Below are 17567 nucleotides of genomic sequence, written 5' to 3'. Positions count from 1 at the left end.
GGTGTAAGATATGTTGATCTAGATCAGAACTTTCATGCTTGATTTGATTTATCAGTGAATATGATTCCTTGTAAATACCGTCGGTAGTAGACGGGTTAAGGAAGACTGGGTTGGCTTTGACCATCTCCAGACTCTTTCATCGATGTGTTTTCTTTGATATGCTACTGTCACACTGCAGCGCTCACATTCTTCTCATGATTTACTCAAGACAGACAGAACACCAGAACAAGAACAACAAAAAACAGCATCCGCACCCTGCTGCCAACCATTGCACTTTTCAGTGATTTTGCATGGAACTAAAGAAAAATAAAATTATGTTGTACAAGTATCATCAAGTGTCCAAATGTCATGTTTAATATTATTTTATAAAGTCGATATCTGTCTCTATATTAAAACTTTCATTTCAAATTGTGTTTCACACAATGCTATTTTGAATTCTGATGTGTTAATGCAAGATACACAACGGCCACTAGATGTCCTTGTTGACCCCCCCCCCCCCATGAGAACAAACGTCACATTAGGATAAAGTTAACTTAAATGTAAATTAATCAAATTTAATTTATGACAAAAAGAGAAAACATGATATTCTAATAAAAATATTTGATTTAATAATTTGGAACGTTCTCACAACTTTAATAATCGATTTATTATAAAATAAATATTTTAGCATTTAACTCTTTTTTTACGTAGCAAATTTATACATTTAGATGTCGGTTTTATATTTTAGTACCTGTAGTTAAACTAAAAGAAAATGAGAATTTTTTAATTGGAAACTGGTTGAAGCTTTAAGTGATTATTTTCTCTACATGCTGTGGCTACTACAAAGTGACAATAACGCCATGCGCTTTATTTAGTAAATACTGATTTATTAGACTGCTGCCCATTATTTAGGAACTTAGAACCTTACAATGAAACAAAGGCAGATTCTTTCTCTAAATTTAGCCTTTTATCTATCATTCAAACATGCTTCCCGTTGTGATAAATAAACGCATCACTAATTTCCTTAGATACTTAAAAACAAAAAACATCAGGAAACCACAGTCCACTATTCAACGAGCAGCGCACTGCATTCCAATTGGTCGAGAAAGACAACATCCGTTTCTTCCGTCAGCCATTCATTTGAACAGAAGGAGGATCCAATGAATAAAACAACGGCCTTTCTATCTGTCAACCAATCAGCGGGAAGAATGAATGCGCGTCAGCCTATCAGCGGCGGCGGGTGAATAGCGGCAGTGCTGCTGGTTCTCTGAGGCGCTGGAGGGTGGGGTGCGAACCGAGAAGCGCAGCTGGTTTGGTCGGATTTACTGTTGAGTTCACGGGTGAGTCGAGCTTATATCAGGCGATGTCTTTAAACCATTAATGTGATTTCTTAAAAGAGAGGTTTGGGTTTGCTATGACAGACCGAGCCTATGGGAAACTATTGTTTTATGTTTAATTTTTAATGGTTGAAACATCTTGCAGGCAGAGTAGCTTGTTAGCGTAGCAGCAGCTGTTCATTACATTGAAGTGCATTGATGACCCTAACCCGTCACTTTTTATGTTTTTACGATGGCGTGGTTAATAAATGCATAACATTACTGACACAAATTTGTGTTGTTTTATTTATTTATTTTATTTTATTTTTTTTCTAATTAATATGAAGTTGTTAATTTTCTAAGCACACTTCCTGTTCTTAGAGAATTGCATTAATGAGTGGGTTAGGCTGCAAGGTGCAACTTTTACATTGATGTTAGATATTTAGTCTACACGTTGAACATAATTGCTCGAATAAGTGAAAGGGTGACTGCAAAGCCACTTTGAGAGACGAAGCCAGCCAACAAAAGACAATTGAACAGCCTGGTGCAATTGAAATGCATTAATCTGCAACACAAACAGCTTAACATTCTAGTGCTGGTTCAGAAACTATACCTGACCTACAGTCTGAAGGTCTGGGAACACGTGTTATGATGAATTTATTTTTCATTCATTTCTACTCAAAAATTGCAATTACAATTGATATTATCAGATTTGATTTGTGCCCCTTTTGCTTTAGTGACAGTAGCACTTGAGCTGCATGAACAAAAGTGATCTGATGATCATTTTCTCTAAAGAGCATATTATGAAAGATTGTAATAAAAAATGGTAATTGTGACTTTTATCCTATAATTTGGACAATTTGAGAAAAAAGTCAGAATTGTAAGATCAACACTCCGTCCCATTGTTCATACTGTCCATTCTAAATAGAATGTGAGATTAGAATTAGTGTGTTCCAAAGCATAGTATTTTGAAAAGAGTATGCCAAAAGTCCCCGGATGGTCAACTATTTCAGGTTGACTTTTGAAGTGTGGATCCATGCACACTCTTATAGCTAATGTTACCAACAATCCATTGCGATTTGACGAATGATTCAGTTGAGAACTACAAACACCAATAAAAAGAATTAAAAAAAACTACAAACATGGTGGATGCGCGCGACCAACGGTTTCTTAAAGGGGTTTGAGTTACATAATATTTAACCTGGTAAAAAAAAAACATAATTATGTTATCAGTGTTGTATTTAATCTTCAATAGCAATGTAAACTTTTATATTCATTATATACTTTTATGTATCATTATATGAGCATAGTTCTCTGCATGAAGACCCACGGCTCACAGGTTAACCTGCTACGTCTTTTCTCTCCGATATGGTAGGAAATGAAATGAAATGTGGAAGATGTTAACTGTGACAAGATGATTGACAGGTCAGTTTACAGTAACAGGATGCATGTAATTATGTGACAGATCAGACCGTTAAAGACGCAATTATATAGAAACACTCAGAAATGTGTACTTTTTCTCCACCAAAAAAGTACATACTTTAAGGGCGTAGTATAAGTAGGCACACTGGGACTCTGACTTTTTGACTTTTTTACCCACAATTCCAAGCTTATATTTTGCAGTTCTAAGTTTTCTCTCAGAATTCTGTATTTAAATCTCAAAATTCTACATTTTTATTTCAGAATTTTTTGTCACAATTCATCTCACAGTCCTGACTTTTTCCGGCAGTTGCGTTTATATATTGCACAATTCTGCATTTGTCATGCAATTTTTTTATTTTATTTTTTTTCTTTTTCTAAGATTTTCAAGAATGGATACAAAAAAGAAAAAAGTCTGTACTAACAGACACATGACCAATGTCATTAGTTTATTTATTTATTTATTGGTTTAATATGATTAGTGACCTACAGTAGTAGAGAATTGAAATTCTTGTTCATTTTACATCACAACTTTTCTATGCCTTAAATCCTAAAATGGCCTGCTTACAGCATTTTTAGGTTTAAATGGAGAAAATAAACATAGTAAATAAATGTGGTCTCAGACTCTTCGACCTCTCTGTATATGCACTTCATCATAAATCATATTTATTTATTTTGCTGACCAATATGCTTTAGTAATATGATAGATGATTGAATGGTATATATCATCCAAGCTGCTTAACTGGCCAATATTTGGCCATTTTGAGATTACAGTCAATTATCATCACCACTATTTATCATATGATTAAGTTTTATAGTCAGTTTAATATGTGTGTGTGTGTGTGTGTGTGTGTGTATATATATATATATATATATATATATACACACACACACATATATACATAAATTATTACACGCTATAAATAATAAATGTAAAATAAGTGTTTATTTGATTTCAGCTTATATTTGCTATAATTAAACCGCATTATTAGGTTAGCCTATATGTTCATGAGTATTTTTTCATCTGTCAAGCACTCAGATTGAAAACTCAAGCATTAATATAAGACTCATCTCTGGTATTGTACTTGAATAGATGTATGACTTAACATTCTCTGCTGGCAGTTTATTTATGACCAGATTTACTGTGGCAGGAGCATGTGTTCAGTGTATGGAGCATCTCAGTCACCAACTTTTACTATCTATTTGGCTATTTAATTATTTGTAGATATGAGCTCTCTGTCATATTTTTTGATGTACTTCATGTTTGTGTGGGTTTAGTGGAGTGCTGCAGTGAAGTTTGATACAAACTTGTTCATTTGAATGTCTCTCTTCTATTAGATAAAGCTCAGCATCATTTTAAAATCTTAATTCAACCAGTAAAATAACATCAACAGATGTTTTCACTGTGTTGATCACATCAGGAATGGTGAGATGGCATCACAGGCCGATTACATCGTGAATTTACATGTGACCATTTTCCATAAACATTGTGTAAAGTTTAAATTGAAGTTTAAAACTTTAAATAACCTCACTAATGTTTTTCCACTTGTAAAAGAATGATATCTTCATTCATCACTTTGAGACGTTTGTTAATGACCCGGCAGACCATTTAGATAATTTATCTCTCTGTTTTGACACTTAAAATCCATAGATTTGATTGGTTGGAGAGACTACATTGTAAAGATGTCACACAACATACATTAACAAGAGCCTTATCTAAACTTTGTGTAATGTGTATATGTAATAAATTACATCACAGCACTCTTTGCAATACAGAGCAGAATAATGAGCCACGGGCCTCGTCACATGTAGACCCAGATATCTAGAATCTGAAAAGCACTGTATGTTTCTTTTTGGACTGTTGTGAAATTATACTATATTTTATATAATTTAATAATAATTTATCATTTGTATTATCAAACATATAAGCCTATATAGTCTCTCATACACACTAAGGCTGCATTCATTCAGTAAAAATACAGTAAAAACTGTAATATTGTGAAATATTATTACAATTTCAAATACCTGTCAAATATTTAAAATGTAATTTATTCCTATGATGCAAATCTGAATTTTCAGCATCATTACTCCAGTCTTCAGAAATCATACTAATATGCTGATTTGGTGCACTTTGTTGTTTTTTTAATAATAATGTTGTCATTTAATTATTTTGTCTTCCTGAAGACAGTAATACGGTTAAACATTCACTGTTGCATGCATTTCCAGACATAAGTTGTGCAAAAAGAGCAGATTAATAGATATTTAGCAGTAAAGATACATTTTAGCTATATATTAGAATGACTTTATCAACCCATATATTTATAGATCTTTAACACACAACTTCCCCCCCATGCATTAACTAGTATGGGAAAAAAATGCACATCAAAATAAACTTTTGATTTTATTTTATTTTTTACATAATTTAAGGCTGAGATGCAGGAAGAGAAACCTAGGGACTTTGGGTCTTATTTGTACGGCGGAACCCAAAGGTATATTCCTAAAAATAATACATCATATATATATAATATATAATGACATATTTAGGAAGATGCAAAGCTCCTCTGGCTCAAACCTGAAGCACCCCTCCCAGAGTCACATGACTGTAGTTCCGTGACTCACCGCTGAGGTCGCTGTTGAGCGGAAGAAACATACTCTCACACACTCTCTCTTACACACGGGATTTCTACTGAGAACAAGCAGGCAGGCGGCAGGGAAAAGCCCCGACCCTTTCCTCGTCCGTTCGAGTATTTCACAGAGCCAAATGCCCGGTCCGACCCAAGCTCTGTCCCCCAATGGAGAGAACAACAACGACATCATTCCGGACAGCGACGGCAGCAACATCATTCCCTACAGAAAGAACACAGTGCGGGGGGAGCGCGCCTACAGGTACACCACTGCCATTACCATCCGCCGGCCGCTTTACAAAGAAAACCACCGCTTTAAGCGATCTACAATCAGTGCATTTAGCCGAAAATATCAAGATTATACTTTTCATTTCATGCTTTTCCAATGCACTCGCCCTGGGAACCCCGAACTCCCATCATGGCTGCGTTATCTAACCGTTGGGCTTTTCCTGAGCCAGTTATGGCGTTTCCCCGTTGGTGCAATCACAAAAAAAACATTTTAAACGCTCTTTAGTGAATGCGTTCAAGCTTTTGGGCGTTTTTCAGCCGTTATGCATATGATTTGAGATGGATGTATGTTGGGATGTGCGCTGACAGGCTGCTTTCCCAGTTTTTGACAGTGCATGGCCTGTATGTTCACCAAGCAGTCAGCCATTGCGTAATGTAATTCATTCCATCCTATCCCAAAAATCTGTTCAGATTGTTTGTTATGGCGTGCATATCGTGCCCAATACTGCGTCATATCTCGTGCATGGGTAAAAATATGACTGCTTGTGTTTTACGGGTGTATAAACTTGTTTCAGGCTGATTGCTTTTGTTGAACTTGACACTGATTTGTTGGCTCCTCTGAATTTTTTTTCCTCCCCCCTTCATTCCAGCATCTCACTAAACTGTTTATCTTTCCTGCTAAATTTAGATGAATCTGCTCTTTAAGCACAACAGCACTAATGTCTGGAAATGCAGTGTGTTTAAGCTTATTAAAGCCATGAGAAACTAACAGGGCGGAGGATTTGTCATCATGGAGGGATTTTAAAGAAATCTTTATACAAGAGTTCCAGGTTTTCTTGAGGGACTCGCTTCATTATTCATATGATGGTGCACTGGGAAATTAAGGAGAATGGGATTGATGAGGTGGATCTTTCTATTGGCAGTGATCTGAAACTGGTTTGAATTAGGTTAGTTTAATACATGAAAGTTGAGATGATATTTGATTTGTTCATATGCTTAATTGTGCCCCATTAACAACTGGTTGTGCACAGCATTGCTGTTTTACTTGTCAAATTTTGGCACAAAAGATCAAGTTATATATATATTTTTATTCTTATTATTTTAAACCAGTGGTTTGTAGTAAGGAATATATTTCAGGGCCATATCTTAAACATGTTTTATTTTATTAATGAACACAATTAATGCTTGTTTCTGCCATTTATTATTGCTATCATGAACGTGATATGTTCCCACTGTACAACTTTCTATAAATAAACAATAAATATTTCATACTGTATACTATAATGTACAACTTTTTTAAAAATTTTCTATAGACAAAATAGCATTTTAATATTGGTCATATTTTGGATATCAGTCATAGCATGAAAATAATGATCAGCTTGTATCACGTCAGAAACTATCCACCCAATCAAACTCTGTTTTGTGCCAAACGGAGATGTGTTTCACATCCATCATCACATCAGCAGCTTTTCCATGACGTGAGTTTCTGTAGAGGACAAACAAACCTCAATTCATAAACATCTTTTTTTTTTTTTGTCTGATGCAAATGTAAAGTCAGTGTGGTTTGACATCAAATGCTGTTCTGGGATGGAAAAATACTATATTTGTGCATACATTTAAAAAGTACTTCACTTGTTCAATTATATGCATAACTTTTCCCGCCTTTGTTTAGTTTTGAGTTAAAGTGGATAGACAGTGGGTAAACTCACAATTCTGTATGAGAACAAACAAAGCTCAAAAGCTTCTATTAAACATTGTGGAGTGCTCTGTATATCTTGATATTTACTTGGTTACCTAGTTTGCATTAGGATCATGTTATACAGTGTTTATGGGCAAAACATGAAATGCTAGATCGCAGAAAACATTCAGAGCTATTCAAAGTAATAGTACCAAAAATTAAAATATACTGAACATTTATTTACCCTACATCTGTCCAAGTTTTTTCTTCATGGGAACAGATTTGGATAAATTTGGCTTTACATCACTGACTCACCAATGGGTCCTCTGCGGTGAATGGGTGCCGTCAGAATGAGTCCAAACAGTTGATAAAAACATCACAATAATCCACACTCAACTCAAGTTCATCAGTTAATGTGTTGTGAAGCGAAAAGCTGCATGTTTGTAAGAAACAAATCCATCATTGAGACATTAAAACTTTAAACCATCGGTTATGGCCAAAATATAAGTTCAAATAGTTCCACCATTGGAAAGAGGAAGTGGAAATCCCCTGTTGTCCTCTCACATCAAAATCCGCCGACATCTTTGTTTACAGCTGTTTTTGCTTGTAAACGGTGCTTGATCTGTGCACATTTCTCTCCTGATTCAGACCAGATGACATTTTCACCGGAAATAGCAATATTATGGATATAGGGCTCATATTCATATAAGTAAAAAAATAAATAATAATAATAGATTCGTTTTTTTATTTCACAATACATTAATTAACAGACTGGACTGTCACTGGAGTGGATTATTGTGATGTTTTATCAGCTGTTTGGACTCTCATTCTGACGGCACCCATTCACTGCAGAGCATCCATTGGTGAGCAAGTGATGTAATTTCTCCAAATCTGATGAAGAAACAAACTCATTACATCTTGGGTGGCCCGAGTACACTCACCATACATGTTCAGCAGTTTTTCAGTGCACAGTTTCATATTTTTAATTCCAAAACATTATATTATAGTAAGACTTTAGACTTAGTACAAATCGTTGATATAGTATGCATGCATGCATTGTAAATTGCTCATATTGACAAGTCAATACTGGAGCTGATAGTGTCATTCCGACTTTGAGCTGTTCTTTATACATCTGCAGATGATTGTGATGATGTCTGTGTCTCGTCCACAGCTGGGGGATGGCGGTCAACGTTTACTCTACCTCAATCACCCAGGAGACTATGAGCAGGCATGACATCACAGCCTGGGTGAACGATCTGCTCAGTCTAAACTACACTAAAGTGGAGCAGCTGTCATCAGGTATGTGAACCTCCCAACTTAAACCACCGCTGACACTCATTAGATGCAAAGAGCAGTAATCCCAGAGGATTTACACCAAGGCATTTTGTTAGTGCTTGTCTGCGCTGCTGTTGGACGGCTGCTACCTTTAAACGTTAGTGTAAATGAATGCATTGGTCTGGCTGCTCAGTAAAGCTGTCATGAACTCTCAGCTGCTTTAGGTTACACAGCCATGAATTATGAAGCTGGGAACGGAGTTAATCCCATTTAACTGCTATGAAATTAAAATAAATTAAACTAGAACTTCTTTATTGCAGCTGAAAACAAATATAGCTTTAAATCATCTAATAAAAGTGAATTATGCGCAACATGTCAGGCTATATTTTCATCAAAATATTTTATTTTTGTATAATTACTAGGCATGCAATTATATGTGGCCTTAATATGATTTATTCTTTTTCTTTTCACACCACAGGGCTGTTTAAATGAACTGCAAAAACGCTAAATGTCATCTAAAATATAAAAATTTAATTGCAGATTAATCGGTTTTAATTAAATTGTTATTTGCCCCAACTTCCTGTTTAGTTTCCGTATTCTTTCATCGAGTTCTCAGACATTTGCATTTAATTTGATCTGAAATAACTACATTACTATTGACCACTGCTATGATTGAGTGTCATCTGCACGGTTTAATTATTTGACATTCACATCCATCAGATGGTCTGTTCAGTCCTTTGTGTGATTTTAGTTTGTAGGATTTCAGAAGGGTTGACAAGTTTGATTAATGATGAGAAAGGAATTATTTTAATGAATGTTAATTATATATAAGGACTAGTGATTTAAAAAGATTTTATAAAACAAATGTAACACGCACACACAGCATTATTTGTATTTGTAAATATAGTCTAATATGTAAGTAGTTTATAGTTAAGGGAATATATCTTTGCCAAGACAATTAAGATTAATATAAGTGTGTGTGTGTGTTTGTGTGTATGCATGTGTGTGTCCACACACAATTATATGTACACTGTATGTATACATGTACACGCAATGCTATACATTTCCATTTCCATTAAATCTCAGGGTTTTTATGTTTTGAGAACAAAAGTCAAAATAAAGTCTCAGTTTGTGGACAACACTTTTGTGCTTTAGCTTTATGACATCAGATGGGACATCAAGACCTTAATTTAGTTCAGGATAAGCACAGGTCAGGCCAGAGGTATTTAAAGATCTCTGAGACACTGAATATCCTCTGGAACGGCTCCAGGTCTACCTAGAAAGGCAGAAGACATTGATTTATACGGCATTTTAAATTACATCATTGGAGTCAGATGGATCTACATTTAAGTGCCCTTGTTTTATTTCTTCTGATTGGGCAGATTAAGTTTACTGCAGAGTAAATTGGACTCTTTGATGAAACTGAGACTGAAACTAAATCTGGTAGAATGAGGTGGAGATCTTGGAGAAGCAGAAGCAGTCCTAAATAATGTCCTCAAGAAACCTTTTTCACCCTTCTGTGCATGTCTTTGCAGGAGCAGCGTACTGTCAGTTCATGGACATGCTGTTTCCCGGATGCATCAGTCTTAAGAAGGTGAAATTCCAGGCCAAGTTGGAGCATGAATACATCCACAACTTCAAACTCCTGCAGGCCTCCTTCAAGAGGATGAATGTTGATAAGGTGAGACTAGCGTGAGGGCCTTTCAGTCATGCTTTCACTATAACTACTGGAAACCTGATGTAGAAATGAAATCTCTCTCAAAATCACCATTGAAAGTACATTTTAGCATAAAGAACCATAGTTTGAGTTTTCTGATGTATTATAAATAAATGAAAGCGCTCAAAACCCCAGATTGATTTACATCTGTTATTCACATAGCTCTTGTGCCATTAAGCCTATGGAGAAAATGAATTGGAAAAATACTTATTGAACACATACTGCTAAAATAGTGTTCATAAATTTAAGGTTGCTTTATAGTGATAATGCATGTGACATTTCTGTATTATTTTCACTCTGTAATTAATATTGTAAGTACTTTCTAAGAAATGGCAAGTCGCACACTGAATTAGGGCTTGACGATTAATCGAAAAAGTAATCGAAACCGAAAATATTAATACCCATGGAGGTTTTATTTGAAAGTGGTGGATCTTCTTCTGAATTTGGTCAAATATTGAAAAAGATTACAGTGAATTATATGCTTCTAATAGTTCAACTTTATTTGATGATCTTTTTTTAGAAGAAATTTGTAAAGTAAAACTAGAGCTGGAAATGGGTATGAATACTATATACTATCAAAATGATATACTGAACAGTGATATTACATTAGATGAGGTACTTAAAGTGCTAGACAAAGCCAAGGAAAATAAAGCTGTGGGCATTGAAGATCTCCCTAACGAGGTACTTAAGAACCCTAAGTTGTGTAATGTTTTACATTGTTTGTGTCACATATGTTTTCAAAATGGTATTATCCCATCTGAGTGGAATAGATCAATTATCAAACCCATACCGAAATCTATAAAAGATGACCCTAGAGTCCCGTTGAATTATAGAGGGATTAGTTTGATCAGCACAGTCTATAAAATTTACTCAGGAGTCCTGAACAACAGACTTAATACTTTTTTGGAGGTTTATGGAGGGTTGGTAGATGAACAGAATGGTTTTAGGAAGAACAGGGCCTGTATTGATCATATTTATGTGTTATCCACTGTGGTGAGAGCCTGTTTGTACAAGGGTAAAAGTATTTTTGCCTGCTTTGTTGACTTCAAAAAGGCATTTGATTGTGTTAACCGAGATCTTTTGTTTAAATTACTTTCATTTGGTATCAATGGAAAATTCTATAATGCTATAAAAGCCCTTTACAAAGACCCCATTGCTTGTGTACAAATAAATAATTTAAGAACGGATTGGTTCCCAATGCCTTTTGGGGTGAAGCAGGGAGACTTACTCTCCCCTTCCTTATTTGCTTTTTATATAAATGATTTAGCTCAAGAAATTAAGCAGGGTAATTTTGGTGTGCCAATTGAGGACATGAATTTAAGTATTCTGCTTTATGCAGATGACATTGTTTTGATAGCTGAAAATGTAGTGAATTTACAAAATATGCTGAATATAATGAGTTTATGGTGTAGTAAATGGCGTCTCACTATTAATAGTGAAAAAACACAGATTGTTCATTTTCGGGGGAAAGGTGAATTACAAAGTATTCATACATTTCAGTTTGGCCCTGTGCTCTTGAAGTATATTCATCATTATAAATATCTTGGTTTTGTTTTTGATGAAAATATGAAGTTTATAGAGGGAAGAAAAATACTAGCAGAGTCTGCAGGAAGAGCATTAGGTTCCGTGTTGAATAAAATGAAACTGTGTACAGATCTTGGTTTTTCTACATTTACACAATTGTATAAATCTTTGGTTGACTCAGTTTTGTTTTATGCTGCAGGAGTTTGGGGTTTTGAAGAGGTTTTTGATTGTAACTGTTCAAAATCGTGCTTTAAGGTGTTTTCTTGGTGTGCATAAATATGCAGCAAAGGTAGCTGTTAATGGGGATGCAGGATGGGATCCATGTATTGTAAAACAAAGGTGTGAAATGGTGCGATTGTGGAACCGTCTTGTCAGTCTGCCAGAGGAAAGGCTAACTAGGAAAATTTTTAATTGGGACAGAGTAAAGCATCACCCCTGATCGGGAGAGGTTTCAATAATATTGTTTGCGTCTGACTTGCATATAATGTATCAAAATAATCTCCAATGTAATATAAATGTTGTCAGACAAAGATTGATAAGTAAATATGAAGATCAATAGAAACAGGATATATGGAAGAAGCCAAAATTAAGAAATTATGTTCAGTTTAAGAATGATTATGTTACAGAACCTTATATTTTCCTAAATCTAAAGAGAAGGCAGAGGTCCCTCTGTGCTCAAATGAGAACTAGTACCCTACCTCTGGCAGTGGAAGTGGGTCGATTTAAAGGTACACCTGAACATTTACGTTTGTGTGAATTTTGTGATCTCCAGGTTGTGGAAGATGAATTTCATTTTGTTTTTTATTGTCCTTTATATTGTGACATAAGGGACTCTCTTTTTGAATCAATTCAGTTAAAAAATCCTGATATTTTCTGGAAATATGAAGGGGAGATTTTGTGCTGGCTGTTTGAAAATGATGTTTTTGCTTTGGCGAAATTTATAGAAAAGGCCTGGTATCTGCGGCAAAGTATTCTGTATCCCATATTAAAAGTCATTTTTATTTGTATGTGTACTTATTTTTATGGATTTAGTTATGTTATGTTAGGTTCTATGTTACGTCACGTGGCTATCTGGTAGGGCTGCACGATTAACCTTTATCATCATCGATATTGAGGTTTTAACTCCCGCAATAACCTAACCTCAGGAGTCTGAGGTTTTTTCCCCTGCCTCTGACATTTGAGTGACAAACCTATTAGCCAATCAAAATGGTCGAATCTCGCATTCCTGCAGCAATATGATGCATGCACAAAAAATGTGGATGAAGACGAAGCCACGACTAGCCATGGAAAAAGTAAGCAACCAAGCGTTAAAACTGCATTCGCTTCTGTTACGCCATATGAAAAGTCCTCAAGAAGGCACATTGAAATCACGACGGCTATAACACGTTATATCGCAAAATTAATGATTCCCCTGAATACAGTCTCAGTTATTTTAAAATGTGTGTGCACTGTGCAATATAACAGTTTCATGTTCAGTAAATGGCAGTGGACTACAGAATTATTTTGTTTTTCTAATTGTAAATCTAAATCTAATAAGAATTCATTTTCTATTTTTCAGTGTTTAAGATTGTTAAATTTAAAAATAAATGACCAAGTGGTTAAGTTCATTTCCATTATGTCTTATTCTTTGGTATTTAGGTTCAGGTATTTAATAATCACGAAGCATCAAACAATCTCATTACCTCAATAACTACCTCAATAACTATGTATGTAGTTTATTTAACCCTCTGTGTCGTAAAAGTAACAACATATTTTATTCATAATTTTAGGTTTTATGCACTTAAAAGTATTGAACGCAAAAATCGAAAATCGCATCGCAATCGCAATATTTGTCAGAAAAACCGCAATTAGGTTTTTTCTCAAAATCGTGCACCCCTACTATCTGGAGATAATTATTAAATTATTACTGTAGTGTCTAATAAGCCCATGAGGGCTGGGCACCTTGGTGCTTGACACGTAAATAAACAAATCAATCAATCAATCAAATACAGTACAAACCTTGTAAGTGAACTATGAGGGCAAAAAAACTAAACCGAAACAAAATAATCGTTCATTAATCGTAATCGAGGTAAAATGTTCAATCAATCGAGGTTTTGACTTTAGGCCATAATCGTCCAGCCCTACACTGAATGTGAAATTTTGAAATAAAAAGACTGAAATAAGATTTTCTTGTAAAACATACAACAATAATCTGAAAACGTAAAAATAAAAATCTTTACAGTGCATCGGTTGCTGCTTTCTCGATAGCAAAAACTTAACATTTGATGAAAAAGTTACATTTGTGTGGAGAAATGTGTAGTAAATGATGTTAATATTAATAGTAAATAATAAAATAATTTAATAACATGCTTGTAATTACTTGATACATTTGTTAAATAGATTTATTCTTTAATGCAAAAATAATTTTTTTGTGTGTGTTTTCTGACAGATGGAGACTTACTTAATGCATGCAATAAAATATATTTTTAATGCACCCAATTCAAAATCACATGTATCTTTTAAATAAATTTAATCAGGGATTCATAAACTTTTTTTTTTTTTTTTTGTCAGCTGAACCCCTTTGACCTGCAATTTCTGAAATTGAAGTTTACATGAGATTTGAAATATTTTTTTTTTTTACTTAAGAACACCTTCAGGTATTTGCAGTTCCTGTCACGTGACATGCAGATAAACAAATTCAATATTTTATTGTTTTTATTTTATAATAATTGATTTTAATTTTTACACTACTTTGAGAACCCAAAATGTAACACATAAATCTGTATTTGTTCTGCAAAGATATCTGTATAATGTAATTTCTTCACACTTACACTCACATCTTGTTTTTCTTTCTACGCAGATCATCCCTGTAGAGAAGCTCGTCAAGGGACGGTTTCAAGACAACCTGGACTTCATTCAGTGGTTCAAGAAGTTCTTCGATGCCAACTACGACGGGAAGGAGTACGAGCCGGTGCAGGCCAGACAGGGTCAGGATGCCATTCCCCCTCCAGATCCCGGCGAGCAGATCTTCAACCTGCCAAAGAAATCCCACCATGCCGCCAGCTCTCCCACTGCAGGTCTGTTGGGCTGATTATTAATAATCAGCATTAATCAACTGGCATTTAACATCTACTAAATTGCATCGTGGGATCCGTTAACTTGTGTGCAGGAGCTACTAGATCAACCAGTTCAACCCCTAAATCCTCCACCTCCACCTCCACCTCCAGACCCTCCTCTGCCAAAAAGATCCCTGTTATGTCCGCGACACCCGCTAAAGGAGAGAAGGAGCTGGAAGCCCAAGTAACACAACTTAATGATCAGGTGGACATCCCTAACGCTATTCAGATCTTTAAACAGATCAGCTATCAAGAACATCATGTTTTTATTATTCCTAATTATTAGTAGAGCATTTTAGAAGCCCGGGTTTCTGCAGGTCTTAAAAAAAGATCTTAGTTTGAGCAGAAAGTCAACTATCTAACATTCTAAATTCTAAAGTTATGGCATTAAATACAAAAACTTTTTGTTTTTCAGTGTTTTTCACTTGTTTTCCAATATAAAGATCTAAACATCTTTAAATCAAGTTACTTTTACTTGAGATGCAAAATTATATGAAATTGGTTTAAAAAAAGTTGCCTGTGCAGATATGTGTCCTATTTAATCATATATATTAGCATATGGTGCTATTGAAATAGTATGGTTGTAATGGAAAATAAAGTTAGAACTGAATTTCTCAAATGCTCTTTTGTTTGTTGATTTTTATTATGGTTCTTATTTCTTGATTTTACATTATATATTTTTTACTTATTTTTGTATTTTGTAGAAGTAGTAGTAATAATTTTATTATTATTATGATGTAACCATACTGATATTTTGTTGAATGAAATTGCTATTTTTATCAAAAATATTGCAATTTTGATTTCTAAACCAATGTCTTCCTAAATGTCCTTAAGACATAATAGGCATCTACCGAGACATTCTTATAACATCATAGACATCTTTATAGATGTTCTTATGACATCATAGTCTGTGAGCAGACAGGTTGACCAGTAGAAAGCATTTTTTGGGAACCCTGTGCCCTAAAAGCAAGTTAACGTGGCACTTTATTATTTTTTATTTTTTTAAATTAAAACCATAAAAGCAAGGTAAACTCAATTTTCTGACCAATCAAATGGTATCAGGAAGTGTGTCTATTCAGTGAAGCTGTTTGTTTAGATGCATGTCTACTAAAGCACTAAGCAGCTTTTACTGTGTATTGACAGTGTTTTATGTCACTGGTAACTCTTGCGTCTCTCCTCTGCTGCAGCTCAATACATTAAAGCTAGCACTAGAAGGAGTGGAGAAGGAGCGGGATTTCTACTTCGGGAAGCTGAGAGAGGTGGAGCTGCTGTGTCAGGAGCAGGGCCAGGACAACGGGCCCTTCGTGGAGAGACTCATGGAGGTGCTGTACTCTGCAGACGACCAGGTTAGTGCTTCACGTCCTTTACAGCAAACTGCATTCATTCGTTCATTCTATTTTTATTTTTATTAAACCACATAATATTTATTTGTTTATAGTACTTTTTATTTTTAATTAATCACACAATTTATTATTATTATTTTAATAAGAGGTCTCTGACTTTATATATATATATATATATATATATATATATATATATATATATATATATATATATATATATATATATATATATATATATATATATATATATATATACATACATACATACATACATACATATATTTGTATTTTTTCAAACAAAAAAATTATTTGAATAAAAACTAAACACTGCTCACAGATTAGTATTATTAATATTATTATTATTTTTACCACTGCTACTATTTCAATGTTCTTTTAATACAATAAACCTATTTAAATGAATTTTTCTGCAATTTCTTTCTTTCTTTCAAGACATAATATAACTTAATAACTTTTTCTGCTCTTCTTTTAACAAAGCATCATCACATTTATTATTAGTATTATTATTGTTTTATTATTTCTTAATATTTTCTCTTTTGTTTTAATAAAACAGACCTTTATTATTTTTTTTATTTTAAATAGTTTTCTTCTTCCCACCTTAAAAGGTGGAGAAATACTCCCCCTCAAGTCCACTTATGATTAAGGTCAAAGCCAAAAACTGGCCATCATTTAAATTTTCACAATTAGTATTAACCCTCTATGTGTCATTTAGAAATGTACAGACTATTTTTTTTAATTACCTGTTCTAAAAGACCCTATTCTGCTGTTGTTTCTCGTGATATAACCCTTCAGATCAAGTGCTTCATACGTAGTCAGTTTTCTCACGGTTCATAACAGACGAAGTGAGTGACTATCTAATATGACAAGACCCTTAAAAATAACTAACAGCAATCAACTGTTTGTGCAGGAGGCAGGCGGAGAGGAACACGAGGCTCCGGCTCAGGAGGAGGACGTCCCTGACGACACGCAGGACGAATACTGAACACCTGAACATACACGCACTCAGTCAGAAAAACTGCTTTTGGGTTCATTTCCTCAAACTCATGACGGTTTATTTCCCACGTGTCTTTTATTATTTTCTTGTTTTGAAGCCCTGTTTAATTGCATCATGATTATTATGAACGTCATCCAACAGCAGCTTAATTGGTGAATGTTGTTCGTGTGAAGCCCGTGATAACAACCACTGCACATCAGCTTTTCATCTCACTGCACCGATGAAGGAGAATTGAGCTTTTTTTTTATTCCTTAAGCTGTTAATGTTTTAAGATGTGATGTATTGAACAGTTACATTTTTAAATATTGCAATAAGAGTAGCTCAAGGAGCCACTTATCATCACCTCATGATAGATTC

The 17567-nt window shown here is 34.5% G+C and overlaps 1 protein-coding gene across 2 annotated transcripts; it reads left to right on the top strand.

Annotated features, from left to right (window-relative positions):
• Positions 1-1166: 1166 nt before the first annotated feature.
• Positions 1167-17407, top strand: mapre2 (microtubule-associated protein, RP/EB family, member 2). Of its 2 annotated transcripts, none has more exons than XM_059525075.1 (7): positions 1167-1319; positions 8416-8543; positions 10055-10200; positions 14600-14816; positions 14909-15060; positions 16043-16201; positions 17124-17407. In XM_059525075.1, exons 2-7 carry the CDS (start codon positions 8423-8425, stop codon positions 17196-17198), a joined length of 870 nt encoding a protein of 289 aa, XP_059381058.1. In that variant the 5' UTR covers positions 1167-1319; positions 8416-8422; the 3' UTR covers positions 17199-17407. The 2 variants fall into 2 exon arrangements, with proteins under 2 accessions (XP_059381058.1, XP_059381057.1); XM_059525074.1 differs by lacking the exon at positions 1167-1319 and adding an exon at positions 5343-5600.
• The last annotated feature ends 160 nt before the right edge of the window (positions 17408-17567 follow it).

Source organism: Carassius carassius, chromosome 35 (genome assembly GCF_963082965.1).
Source record: "Carassius carassius chromosome 35, fCarCar2.1, whole genome shotgun sequence".
NCBI lineage: Eukaryota > Metazoa > Chordata > Actinopteri > Cypriniformes > Cyprinidae > Carassius > Carassius carassius.
Note: the sequence above shows the minus strand (reverse complement) of the source record. Positions and strands in the feature narration are given on the sequence as shown.

Coding starts and splice junctions, on each gene's coding strand:
- mapre2 (XM_059525074.1), top strand. CDS start 5,476: ATGCCCGGTCCGACCCAAGCTCTGTCCCCCAATGGAGAGAACAACAAC. Junction 5,601..8,415: donor CGGGGGGAGCGCGCCTACAG/GTACACCACTGC, acceptor TCTCGTCCACAG/CTGGGGGATGGCGGTCAACG. Junction 16,202..17,123: donor TGTACTCTGCAGACGACCAG/GTTAGTGCTTCA, acceptor CTGTTTGTGCAG/GAGGCAGGCGGAGAGGAACA.